The 13,797-nt window shown below is 36.4% G+C and overlaps 2 protein-coding genes across 2 annotated transcripts; both read left to right on the forward strand.

Moving 5' to 3' along the window:
- Nucleotides 1-2,984: 2,984 nt before the first annotated feature.
- HELRODRAFT_174319 (hypothetical protein) lies at nucleotides 2,985-4,028 on the forward strand (the record flags this gene model as incomplete). Its single annotated transcript, XM_009020843.1, has 3 exons — nucleotides 2,985-3,042; nucleotides 3,222-3,579; nucleotides 3,857-4,028. 3 exons carry the CDS (start codon nucleotides 2,985-2,987, stop codon nucleotides 4,026-4,028), a joined length of 588 nt encoding a protein of 195 aa, XP_009019091.1.
- A 2,594-nt stretch (nucleotides 4,029-6,622) lies between these two features.
- HELRODRAFT_174320 (hypothetical protein) lies at nucleotides 6,623-11,421 on the forward strand (the record flags this gene model as incomplete). Its single annotated transcript, XM_009020844.1, has 6 exons — nucleotides 6,623-6,682; nucleotides 6,762-6,932; nucleotides 7,126-7,209; nucleotides 8,103-8,399; nucleotides 10,173-10,284; nucleotides 11,111-11,421. 6 exons carry the CDS (start codon nucleotides 6,623-6,625, stop codon nucleotides 11,419-11,421), a joined length of 1,035 nt encoding a protein of 344 aa, XP_009019092.1.
- Between the last annotated feature and the right edge of the window lie 2,376 nt (nucleotides 11,422-13,797).

Consider the following 13,797-nt stretch of genomic DNA (forward strand, 5'->3'; position numbering starts at 1 on the left):
ACTATTTTTGATACTACCTTATTTTCTGATGCTGATGCTTTTGTCTATGCTTTTAATATTTACATTACTTCTATTCTTGATAAGCTTATTCATCAAATCTTTTACTTATAGATAGGCTTTATTCTCGTAAGGCATCTTGGTTTGATTATGCTTGTGTATTAGACAAGAAAAGTGTTAGAGGACTGGAGAAAGCCTATATATTAAATCCATCTAACTCTTTATTCTATCTATGAATCTGAACTGATTAATTATAAATATCTACTATACTCTAAACACTCTACTTTTCTTAGAAATTCTATAACATCTGCTTCAACATCTAAAAATAGGTGGTCTGCTCTATCTAAACTTCTTCATAAGAAATCCTCTCACTCATCTTTTTCTGCTCAACAGTTTCATGACTTTTTTGTAAATAAAATTACTTCTTTAAAAACATCTCATTCTAATTTTTCTTCTCATAACTTTACTAAACTTACTACTAAATCTTTTTCTGTATTTACTCCAATAAATTTTTTAGAACTTACTAAATTACTATTTCTATGTCGTCTACAACCTGATCTCTAGATCTACTTCTTTCTAATTTACTTGAAGAATTTTCTTCAATATTTTATCCAATCATTCTCAAATTAATTTATCTCTTTCCACCTCCAAATTTCCTATTTCTTATAAGAATTCTATTGTTATCTCTATTCTTAAAAACTCATCCTTAGATCCTACCTCTTTATCTAATTATAGACCTGTTACTTTCATCTCTAAAATAATAGAAAAAGTAGTTTTAAATCAATTGTCATCTAATTTAAACTCTAACTCCTTGCTACCTGTATCTCAATCTGGTTTCAGACCTGCTCACAGTACTGAAACTTCTTTACTCAAAATACACAATGATATCCTTCTCTTTAGTGACAATAGTAATCTTACTCTTCTTCTTGACTTTTCCTCGGCTTTTGATACTGTTGATCATACTATTTTCTTGAGACTGCTACATCTTTTTTGTAATGTTTCTGATTCTTGTCTATCTTGGTTTTCTTCTTATCTCTGTAATCGTTTTTCTTCTGTTGTTCTCAATAATTTTACTTCTAATTCCTCTACTCTTACTTTTGGGGTACCTCAGGGTTCTATCCTTGGCCCTCTTCTATTTATACTCTATACCTCTGAACTACCTCGTTTTATTAATAACTTTTCTTTCTCTAGTCAACTATATGCTGATGATTCTTATATTTATACTTCTTTTCCTCCATCTAATCTCAATAGCGTTCTTCATAATCTATTTCTGTCTTTCTTCAATTATCGCTTGGTCTGACTCTATGGGTCTTAAACTTAATCCTTCTAAGTTTGAATTATATTGTTTTAATAAATCTAAACACTCTATTACTATTTCTCCTATTATCTTACCTGATTCTAAAACTCTTGATGTCTCTCATAAGTTTCGTAGTCTAGGTTTTATCTTTGATTCTACTATGTCTCTCTCTTCTCAGATTAGTAGTGTTGCTAGAAGCTCTTACTTTCATCTACATAGAATAAAAAAACTTTTGTCTTTTCCTGATGATCTTACTCTTCTTGTTACTTCGTTAGTCTTATCTAGGATTTATTATTGCAACTCGCTCTACTATGGTCTTCCTGACTCTATGATGATGATGAATAGCCATTTAGTCGAAGTCGACTTTCGGCCACTTTATGGATCTGTCTTCTCCATGCGTTCCTGTCTTCGACAATTATTTTAAGTTCTGAGATCGTCATTTTGTTGGCCGATGTGATTGTATCAAGCCAACGTATTCTTTGCCGTCCTTTTCTTCTTGTCCCACTCACTTTACCTAGCATCATTGAAGTTTCCAGCGAATTTGCGCGCATAACATGGACGAAAAAGGAGAGTTGTTGTTTGACGCTTCTTTCCTGACTCTATACTCTATCCTTTAAGAAAAGCTTTTAACTCTGCTGCTCGTCTAGTTACTCGTGCCCCTTTCTATTCTCATATATCTCCATATTTTGTTCTCTTGCACTGGCTACATATAAAATATAGAATAATTTTTTAAATTTGCACGTTCATGTATAAGTCTCAATCTAAATTATTTCCTAAGTATTTATCAGATATATTAATTGAACCCAAACGCCCCGGTTTACGATCGTCTTCTTGTTCTCGCTTTTTCTTAACTCGTGTTAAACGCTCTTTTGCCAAATCTGCTTTTGCTTTTTCTGGTCCTTTTCTCTGGAACTCTCTATCTACTTCTCTGACTACTTCTCCATCACTTGCGAAGTTCAGAGCGGATCTCAAGACCCATCTGTTTTCAAAAGTCATTAAAGATCGCTGTTGAACATCGCGAAAATAGCGCTTTACAAGCTAATTGATTGATTGATTAAAATTTAAAAGTGAAAACGTGAGGACGCTTAATGCATAAATATGTTTAAAAGTGAATTGCTATTAAGACTGTTATTTATTAGAATGTTGATATTAAGGCTTTAACGTAAAATAATGAAAAAAGTTTATAAAAATTAATAAATCATAATGCCTTTTTAACTTTTATCAATTATTTAATAATTTTGTAAGATTAACATAATAGTTTCGGTATTCTTTTAAAGAGAGTTTTTACATTGTAAGCTGTAGGGATCAAACATTCATTTATAAACTATCTCACATATAAATTATTATTAAGGATTATTGCAATTTCAATGTTATTTCATCTATGTTAATTTTTATTGTCTTTGTATCTCTCTCGACTTCTTCCTTTTTTTCCTGATAGCTTGTAAACGAAACGGTTCGAGATTCACGTGGGAATAAAGATAATTTATTACGCCTGAATTGTGTTTGTTTTATTTATTTTAACTCACAACAAGGTGTCTTGTTAGTAGCAGAAGTTCGTACTAACAAAATGGTAACCCCGGACGTGATCTGAACGAAAATCCGACGTGATTTTGAACGAAAATCCGACGTAAAAAAAAATACGAAGATCCACGTGGTAAGATCAAAACGAAAACAATGTTCCAACCGAATAATGACCCGATCGCTATATTACCTCTTTTCAAGAAAACAGCGTCAACAGATTGGTTCAAGTATTCCGAAATGCAATTTCAATTGCGAAACGTGATGTGTAAAACAACAAGATTCTATCACGCAATAATTTCCCTGCCGCTGGATATAGTCTCAAATTTGTCGTAAAAAGTGCAAAGAGGAACAGATTACGACGCTCTAAAAAAAGAGTTATTAGCAACGTTCAAACAAACCAAACCAGAGCAATTCCAAGAAAAAGAATCTTTTAAAATAAACTTGAATCTGATGAATGTAAACAAAATTGAAGAGAAGCAGCCACCAGTAGAGTCTAATAAAATAAAAGTTGTCCTGAGCAAGAACGAAGATAAAAATGACATCCAACAATCACAACAGCAAAATGCTGAGCAGAATGCTACCATCCCATCAGCAAATTCACACATGAACGATTCTCTCCTTCCAGTTCTCTCTCTTCCTTCTCCTGTTCAACAGCAGCAGCAGCAAGATCATCTCAGAAAGAGAAATGCAGAGCATAGTTCATCGTCCTCTCACACATCTCATTCTAGAAATCGTTTGCAGATGGACAGAAAGTTGCATGAGAGGTGGGAAAAAATTTGAACCAGCAACCAAAACGGCAACCGCGTTTTCAGCAACAACGCCATAAGATAAATGTCAACCAAATTATCAGCGACAAAAGCAACATCATTACGAGAAACAAGTTAAACGCCAGCGATATCAGTACCTACAACCACATCTTTAAAGAAGAGTGGAAAAATCAAATTCAAATCAAAAAACAAACATTTTTCCATTTGAATGGCTCCGCCTTTTGCGGGGGAATATTGTGAAAATGAAATATCTCCAGCAAACTTTCTACAACAGATTCAACAAAACCAGCAACATCAGACACAAAATCTACTGGAACACCAGAAACAGCAACAACAACATCAGGAGCAACAACAACACAAGAAACAAGACCGACGTCAACCACATCCGAACCAACAACCCAACACTCCAGAAAAGGGAGGCGAATAACATTCAACAAATGAAATGAATATTTTTATTTTTAAACGGCTCCGCCTTTTGTGGGGGAGTATTGTAGGGGTCTAACATTCATTTATAAACTATCTCACATATAAATTATTATTTAAGATTATTGCAATTTCAATGTTACTTAATCTATGTTAATTTTTATGTCTTTGCTTCTCTCTCGACTTCTTTCCCTTTTTTCCTGATAGCTTGTAAAACGAAACGGTTCGAGATTCACGTGGGAATAAAGATAATTTATTACGCCAGAATTGTGTTTGTTTTATTTATTTTAACTCACAACAAGGTGTCTTGTTAGTAGCATTAGTTCGAAAACCCCACGTGGTTCTTCTGACGTAAATCAAAAGCCTCTCCGTAATAAATTTTTAACATGGCGGAATCAGGATTGAATGATATTGATATGATGTCCATCAAGTTGCCCACCTTTATGGATACAGCATCGACAGGATGGTTCGCAATCGCTGAAGCCCAATTTAACCTCCGAAAAGTAAGTTCATCAGAAACAAAATTTTATTATATTTTATCATCGCTACCGGCAAATTTCAATGTTACTTAATCTATGTTAATTTTTATTGTCTTTGCTTCTCTCTCGACTTCTTCCTTTTTTTCCTGATAGCTTGTAAACGAAACGGCTCGAGATTCACGTGGGAATAAAGTTAATTTATTACGCCTGAATTGTGTTTGTTTTATTTATTTTAACTCACAACAAGTTGTCTTGTTAGTAGCAGAAGTTCGTACTAACAAGTCCTTCAAGTAAACTCACATGCATGCCATTGATATATTGTTATATATAACATTGTTGTATATTATTATTATATATAATATTATATATATCCATAATGCATGCATAGTTATGTGCGTAGGAATTAAAATAAACGTTCAAGCAATTATATTTGCGCGTATTTTAACATGTAATTTGACAGGTAGGCATTAAAATAAACTTCCATGCATTTTTTGCAAGTATTTTACCATGCAATTTAACGGATAAGCATTAAAATAAACACATAGTTAATGATTGCAACAAAAAATTATCAATGTAAATTATTTCGTTAAGGCCTTGCATATAGACATCATCGACTCAAAGTTAGCCATATGTAGAACCAGGAAAGCAAGAGTGTAGCAAGTAAAGGTATTTGATTCTAGGTAAAACTAATGGAGTAACAAGAAATAAGTGAAGACCGGAATCATTTATTTTACAAAGATGAACAAGAAAACTGCTTGATAAATAAAATAAATAAAGTTTTGTTTTCCAAAAAATGTTTGAATTTGCTTTATAATGCTTTATGCGTTCCTCGTGTGACATACAGCAATGTAGTATGGTCGGGTGCTTATACATCAATCACAAATTTAGTCAAAAAGCTTATGAAAAGAGCAATCAGAGTTACCACCTTGTCAACCAAATTTGAGCATGCGCAATCCCTGTTTAAATCAACAAACAATTCTAATTTTGATAAAATATACTTATTCAACACGGCGGTATTTGTGCACAAACAAATTTCAAACCAATTGCCACGTATCTTTAGAAATTACTACACTATCAGCAACAATATTAGAAGGCAAAAGTTTCTCCTATCTTCTAAATAAAAAACAAATAATCTTTTTGGGCCAAGGATATGGAATAGGATTTTACTAAAAGGCTTCTCTAATGAATTACTACAAATATCAGAGTTTAAAAAGGCTATTATAAACACAATAGACTAGTAGTTTAGACAATAATACTTACTCTTTGAAAAATCTCATTAATTTACTCATGATTTTTACAAGTAATCATTTCAATTATAAACATTTACAAATTCGTAAAAGCAGTAAATTGATAAATTAAATAATCATGTAGTATAGAATACATTTTATTTACGAACAATTACGTGTAAAGTATAATTCGAATTTGATTTCTTCTTTCGTGATATGAACTATTTAATTTATTTCAATATTGAACACTTATGCTAGATAGACAATTAAAAATTCGTAAAAGCAGTAAATTGATAAATTGAATAATCATATGGTATCAAATACATTTCATTTACGAACAATTACGTGTAAAGTATGATTCGTATTTGGTTTCTTCTTTCATGATATGAACTATTTAATTTATTTCAATATTGGACACTTGTGCTAGATGAACTTTACTTGCCTCCTTATAATTATTTATATGAGAAGCATAGAAAAATTTGTTTCGCTTCGTATGTTTGCGTATGTGTATATGTATGTACGAGCCCGTAGTTAAAAACAACCGTCATAAAAGTCATCTTTTCGCCCCAGTTCGCTTGTTAGTGTTACTTTATGGGTCTCGCATTTGGCGATATTTTCTAAAATACAAAAAATATATTTTTGTAACATTTTGTAACAATATAAACATTTTGTTTTATATAAATCCTATCATTTGGATTGCCAGATATTTCAACTATTTTTGAGCTTTTATTATCAATAAAAATTGTGTTTCTTTTCTTTATCAATTGGTCCAAACGTTTCAATACATATTGGCAAAAAGAGTTTTGTGTTGTCATTTAAATCTTTATATTTCCTATTTTTAAAATCTGCAGCTTTTATTGCAGACTCAACAGACGTGTGTAGATTATATACCTTTCGGCTAGCTGTGGAGAAATGTCACATTTCACGCCTTACAACAACCACGAGACCACAGAAGTAGAGTGTAACCATCTGGTCTGTTATTGCTTTAAGAGACTAGGCCTGCGGGCTTCTTTACGGCGAGTATGTTAGCTTTCTGAAAAATCATTTATAGCCGTATGTCGTGCCTGTCTGCCAGAACCCAATCTGCACAACAGAACATGATGGCCCAAAGGAGAAACGTTCGGTACCAAATAAACACCTGCATCCAGAAACCACCGGCAATCTAAGTCTAAGACAAAAACTTACTCTGATGGATGCATTGTCTAGTCTTGTACCACACGCGGTACTAGGAGTTGTTCTTATCTAAGCAAAACCGATTTTACTCTTTACAGCCATCGTGAGGCTAAACATTCAGCTTTTCTAATCGAGCAATTGACTTGTTCAAGATGGATCATCTCATTTTTTTATGAACAGGCGTCTATGTCAATTATATTGCCATATATGGAACACCAATAATTAAACATTTCAACCCTCAGGTGTTCTTCGAATACTCCATCGTCCGGCAGCATTTTGGCTTAAAGGGTCGCTGTGGCCCGCGGCTGAAGACAAAAAAGCAGATGGTGCCAAATCAGCCACGACGCTCAAACCTAAACCACCCATACCGACAAGCAAAATTGTCTGACTCCGCTTTTCATCATCAAAAAAAAATCTTGAAAATAGATTGGAGTCCCCATACGGAGTTCACAGTTGAATGAATCTGAAATTTCTTTAGGTGGATTTGGTGATGTCTTTAAAAAATATGAGATCTTTGGATTGGAATAGGTAACAAGCGTCATGCTTATTGATTTTTGTCATCATTGACAAAATATATTTGAATTGGTTTAATTTTTTAACCCAAAATCATCATGGCGTTGGTTTTTGAAAATACTGGCTCCCAAAAATTCAAGGTCGCTTGTTCCGATTTTATTAATATTTTGGGGTAGAGTAAATTTTGTCACTGAGCTAGAGGTTACTTCACATTTATTTATATTTAGCTTAATTCCATAGTGGTGACAATTGTTATTAATAAATTCTATGTCATTGGATAAACTTCTGTTACATCTTCTCTATGCGACGTCATCCAAATATGCTACAACAAATCTCAAACGGAATGATTTAAGCAGGGGATCATTTGCAAATGCAAAAAAAGAGGACCTAGGGGGTCACCTTGTTGCACACCTTCAGCCGATAAAACAGTATTGTTGCCAAACGATAGGAAAGAACTGGCATCAAAAGCCAGCCTGCAAAAATGTATGTATGTATGTATGTATGTATGTATGTATGTATGTATGTATGTATGTATGTATGTATGTATGTATGTATGTATGTATGTATGCAACTGAGTCTCGAGGGAAGACACACTGCTACGTTGATCAGCTGCTATACGCCCACACTGGGAGCATCGGAGGAAGAAAAAGATCGTTTCTATAAACAGCTTAACACACCTGTAAACGCGACGCCCTTTGAACACCAGTTGTTTGTGCTGGGTGACTTCAACGCACGAGTGGGTGTAGATCACGACACATGGCGTGGGGTACTGGGGCGAAATGGGGTTGGTAAAGTGAATTCAAACGGAATCAGGCTTCTTGAGTTCTGCGCGGCTGCAAAAGCTGGCTGTGACAAACACGGTCTTCCAACAGTCCAACAAGCTAAAGACTACATGGATGCACCCACGATCGGCACATTGGCACCTGATCGACTACGTCATCACAAGACAAAGGGACCTACGCAACGTTCGCCTCACAAGAGCGATTCGAGCGACAACTGTATGGTCGGATCATCGTCTTGTCAAAATGTCTATGTTTTTGACGGTCAAGCCAGGTTGGATGTGGCTAAATTGGAGGACAGGTCAACTCAGGAGTCTTTCATTATGCATCGAAATGGCTGAGAATACTGACCTTGATTGGCGACATTTTCAAACGGTCATACAAAAGGTTGCAGAAAATGTGTCGGTCACCGCCGGGGTGGGCATAGAGACTGGTTCGATGAACGAGATACGGAGGCTCGTAGATTGCTGGATGTGGTGCACAAAACACATCTGGCTTGGATTGGATAAACGACAAAAGCAATGATGCAAAAAAGGTAGCCTACTCAAATGCACGAAGTATCTCGCAGAAGGAGCTGCGCAGAATGAAGGAGTCCCGGTGGGCGGCGAGGGCCGCTAACCGTGGTGATATGAGGCTATTTTATAAAAGCCTTAAGATGGTATATGGTCCACGTGACTCGGGAGGTATACCAGTGCGTTCACGTGATGGTACGTCGTTGATTAAGGATGGCCCTGGCATCTTGGCCCGCTGGGCAGAGCATTTCTGCGGGGTGCTAAATCAAAAAACCTTCTTTGATGACTCGGTCTTGTCTGAGCTGCCAGATTGGGAGCCTAATTATGATCTTGAAGTTCCCCCTAGTTTGCAGGAAGTGAATAAAGCAATATCTCGGTTGTCATCTGGAAAGGCGCCGGGTTTGGATGGGTTGCCTGCAGAGCTGTTCAAACATCTCAGGAAGAGATTGGTGGTGCTTTTTGAACGCATGTGGACAGAGTGGTCGGTCTCTCAGGAATTCAAATATGTTCTGATTGTTCACATATTTAAAAGAAAAGGTGATCGATCAAACTGTGACGACCACAGAAAAATCTCTCTGCTCTCCATACCTGGGAAGACACTAGCCAGAGTGATTGCTGAACGCCTGGCGATACATAACAACAATCGAGATATCTTTTCGGAGAGTCAGTGTGGATTTAGAGCTGGACGCAGCACAACCAATATGGTGTTCACTGCGAGGCAACTGCAAGAAAAATGTCGCAAGCAGCAACGAAGACTGTATATGGTTTTTGTTGACCTGACCAAGGCATTTGATTCGGTTGATAGGTCAGCTCTCTGGCGCTGCTTGTCAAAAATTGGTTGCCCCTCTGTTTTTGTTGCCGTTGTTCGTTTCTTCCATGAAGGCATGAAAGCGAGTTTGGTTGAAAACCGACCATTCTTCGCTAGCAATTTCTAACAATAATACAATTAATCTTGATAATAATAAAATTAACCATGTTAATAATAGTAATAGTAATAATAAATGTAACAATATAAATAATATTAACAATGGTGCCAATGATAATAATAACAATAATAATAATAACAATATTAACAATAATATGATCTCAGCTAACTCTATTTCCAATTTTTTGCAACATTGTTTTGATAAATTTCATAAAATCATTATTTCAACTTACAGTAGGTACTACCCAGCATCAAACATCACGATTAGATCACCAGACCCTCCATTTATCAGCACATTCATCAAATTTCTACTTCGCCAAAAAAATAAACTCATGAGATTAGGACCCTCCCTCAAAGCCGCAGCGATCACCAAATACATCAATAAACTTATAATCAACTTCAACTCTAAAACTTTCACTAATAGAAAACGTGGAAGCAAAACCATGTGGTAACAAATCAATAAGATTAGAGGCTCTGAGAAATCACTCAACACATCAACCGTGCAGCATATTGATGCCAACACACTCAACACCCACTTTGCTTCCATGTCAACCGACCAGTCCTACAAAATTCCACCAACAAAAGCTACTACAATCAATAGTCATCAACATCAACAATTTACACCATACTCCGTCCTGCACATGCTAACGAAGGCTTGCCCATCCGGTACAGGTCCAGACGGTCTATCAGCATGGTTTCTACAAATCATCGCTCCATTCATCTCAAGCACCTTATGTTCACTCTACAATCACTGCTTAATTCACTCATTCATCCCATCACAATGGAAATCCAGCACAATCCATCCAATTCCTAAAACAAAACACCCATCATCACCAATAGATTATCACCCAATTTCTATCACGAACATACTCTCACGCATTCTAGGAAAATTCATTATTAGGTTATTCATCTATCCATGTTTCAACCATCCATCCATCAAACCACTACCTGACAACATTTACAATATCATAATTAATTTCCTATCTAATAGGAGTCATTCTACTCTTTTTAGCTCTACTCTTTCATCTACTCTACCTATTAACTCTAGCGTAGTTCAAGGTTCTGTCTTTGGTCCATCTACCTTTATCATCAACGCTTCTACTCTCAAAACTTTTCATAGCTCTAATCAAATCATCAAATACGCTGACGACACTTACCTAATCATCCCATCATCTAACTCAAACACCATCCAATCAGAACTCGACTCATTAATTAAATGGTCAAAACGATGCAACATTTCACTTAATCTCAATAAATCATTCGAACTCATCATTCACAATAGCCGTAAAAAAATAACATTACCTCCTGAACATCCATCAATTACTCGCACAAATCAACTAAAAATATTAGGCATCACATTCACCTCCACACTCCATATAGCACCTCATATCAATTACATCATCGCAAAAGGCTTTCAAACATTTTACGCATGGTCTCAGAGGCATCAAATTATTCGACATCACCGAATCACTCATCATCTCACGCATCAAATATGCAGCTCCCTCCTGGCCTGGTTTTGCCACGCAACAACAACTTCAGCAGCTACAATCTCTCATCAAAAAATTAATTCGCTTCAACTACCTACCTGCATCATATCCTACCGTCACTCAGATATTCAACACACTCGATTCATGGCTGTTCAAAAAAATAGAAAATAACAACAACCACGTCATTCATCCTCTACTTCCACCAATCAAAACTACAACACACAACCTTCGTCAGCGCAAACATAACTATCAAGACGTCGCCCAATCTACATACAAGGAAAAGACTTTCATCACACCGCACCTCAAACATATTAGCACTTAAGAAAACTTTATCATTACTGAACTAGTTTTTACTTATTGATCACCTCACTTTTATCGATCACCTCACTAACTCACTAAGTCATCGTTTAGTCTATTAATAAGTCATCAAACATATTAATACTCATTAAAAATTTTTCACTCACAGGCCTAGTTTTTATTTATCGATCACCTCACTAAGTCATCATCTAGTCTATCAATTTGCCGTTACTTCATTTTATATTCTATCGTCAATTACTTTTCTTTTATTTTTCTTATTATTATTATTTATTTTATTTTAACATATTTTATTTTTCATGTTTTATCATTTCTCTTCCTCACTTTTTGTATTTATTTTCTCACTTATTTGTTTAATTTTGTTTTACAGCCTTGCATGTTGTTACAGTTTCTGCGTCTGTCAGATCCTGATTTTTAAAGAATAATAATAAAAAAAAAATAACAGCTAAGAGATTTGAACTTATAGTCAGCTTGAAGAAAACTGAGGTCTTGCATCAGAGCTACCCAGTTTCGTTGGGGGCAATGACCCATGTGATGGCGGACGACTCGCGTCTCAATTCTGTTGATAGATTTTGTTATCTAGGCGGATATATCTCCAATAATGCAACTATCGATGATGATATTACAGCAGGACTTGCAAAAGCAGGTGCTGCTTTTGGTATGCTGACCGGACGTCTTTGGAAAAAGCACGGAATTACTCTGGCCACCAAAATTGTGGTATACAGAGCAGTTGTGCTCCCTTCACTGCTTTACGGTTGCGAAACCTGGACGTTCTACCGTCGCCACCTTCGTAAGTTCGACCAATTTCATATGAGATGCCTGCGCATGATTGCAGGTATCCGGTGGGAAGACAAGGTCCCAAAAACAGTGGTTCTGACAAACAGCGGTATAATGGGTGTAAAACCGCTGCTGCTTCAAACTCAGTTACGCTGAATAGAACACGTTATACGTATGCCGGATACAAAAATCCCCAAGCAGGTCTTTTTTGATCAGCTGGCGTCGGGAAATAGACTGACAAGTGGCCCTGTACGCAGATACAAAGACAGCCTTAAAGAAAATATAAAATAATGTGGTCTAGATTCCAAGACTCTTTGTATTGATGCTCTGCGACGCTCGGAATGGAGGTCTACCCAGTCGGCGGTTTCCGCTTTTGAACTGGCACACAGAGCTGCCCTTGCTGAAAAAAGGACTCGACGAAAATATACTGCCCAAAACGGCGATAGTACAGGTGTATGGATTTGTAGAACTTGTGCACGGAAATGTTCGTCAAGTATAGGACTTTTCGCTCATTCTAGGACTCACCGATGACCCATTCCTGGAAAAATACTAGCCCGAATCATTCTTAATCGACTAACAGAACACGTGGACAAAGTGAGCGTCCTCCCTGAAAGTCAATGTGGCTTTCGATCCGGACGTGGTACGATGGACATGATTTTCGCAGCTAGACAAATACAGGAGAAGTGCCGTGAGCAACAAAAAAAACTTTTCTTTATCTTCATCGACATGTCAAAAGCGTTTGATACAGTTGACAGGTTTGCACTGTAAAGATGCCTTGAAAAAATCGGCTGCCCTTTAGTCTTTGCAGCCATAATCCGCTTCTTTTTTGACGGTATGAAAGCGAGCGTTTCTGGAAATGGCCAATGCTTTCCAAGCTTCAAGTTGCCGATGGGACAAAACAGGGCTACTTGCTGGCCGCTCTCTTGTTCAATATTTATTTCTCTTTAATGTTATAGGTCGCTTTTCCGATTTGCAATGTGGGTGTTCCAGTTTGTTATCGCATCGATGGAATGTCTTCAACATCAGACGCTTGCAGGTAAAGACTAAAACTTAGACAGCAACCGTTCGTGACCTTCGCTTTGCTGATGACTGCTTTGGTTGTACATTCGTCTCAGGAAGTCCAGTTGCTGTTCAATCGTTTTCATGACACAGCTTTAAGATAAGGATTCGCAATTAGCCTGAAAAAGACAGAAGCCTTATGTCAATCGTATTCTGTGTCTCCAGAGGCAGCGGCCGACGTGATGGCAGATGACGTTTTTATTAATTCTGTTGGCAGATTTTGCTACCTTGGTTGTGATCTGTCGAACACTCTTACTATAGAGACGACGTAATTGCAAGGCTAGCGAAGGCAGGGGATGCATTTGGAAAATTGAACAGACGGCTGTAGGATCTCTGTGAACCAAGGTTGCTGTTTACAGAGCAGTCGTGTTATTTATTTATTTTATTTTATTTATTTCAAAACATTTGTACAGCGTAAATTAAATAAAAAAATTTAAAAGCGCTACTTTGTAGTTACACAAATAAACAATTGAGTACATGCACGGAAAGATAAACAATCATTGATTACAAATCAGAGCTGTAAATGTCCGTCAATGCATACAATGTT

The sequence above is a fragment of the Helobdella robusta genome (genome assembly GCF_000326865.2).
Source record: "Helobdella robusta unplaced genomic scaffold HELROscaffold_29, whole genome shotgun sequence".
Lineage (NCBI taxonomy): Eukaryota > Metazoa > Annelida > Clitellata > Rhynchobdellida > Glossiphoniidae > Helobdella > Helobdella robusta.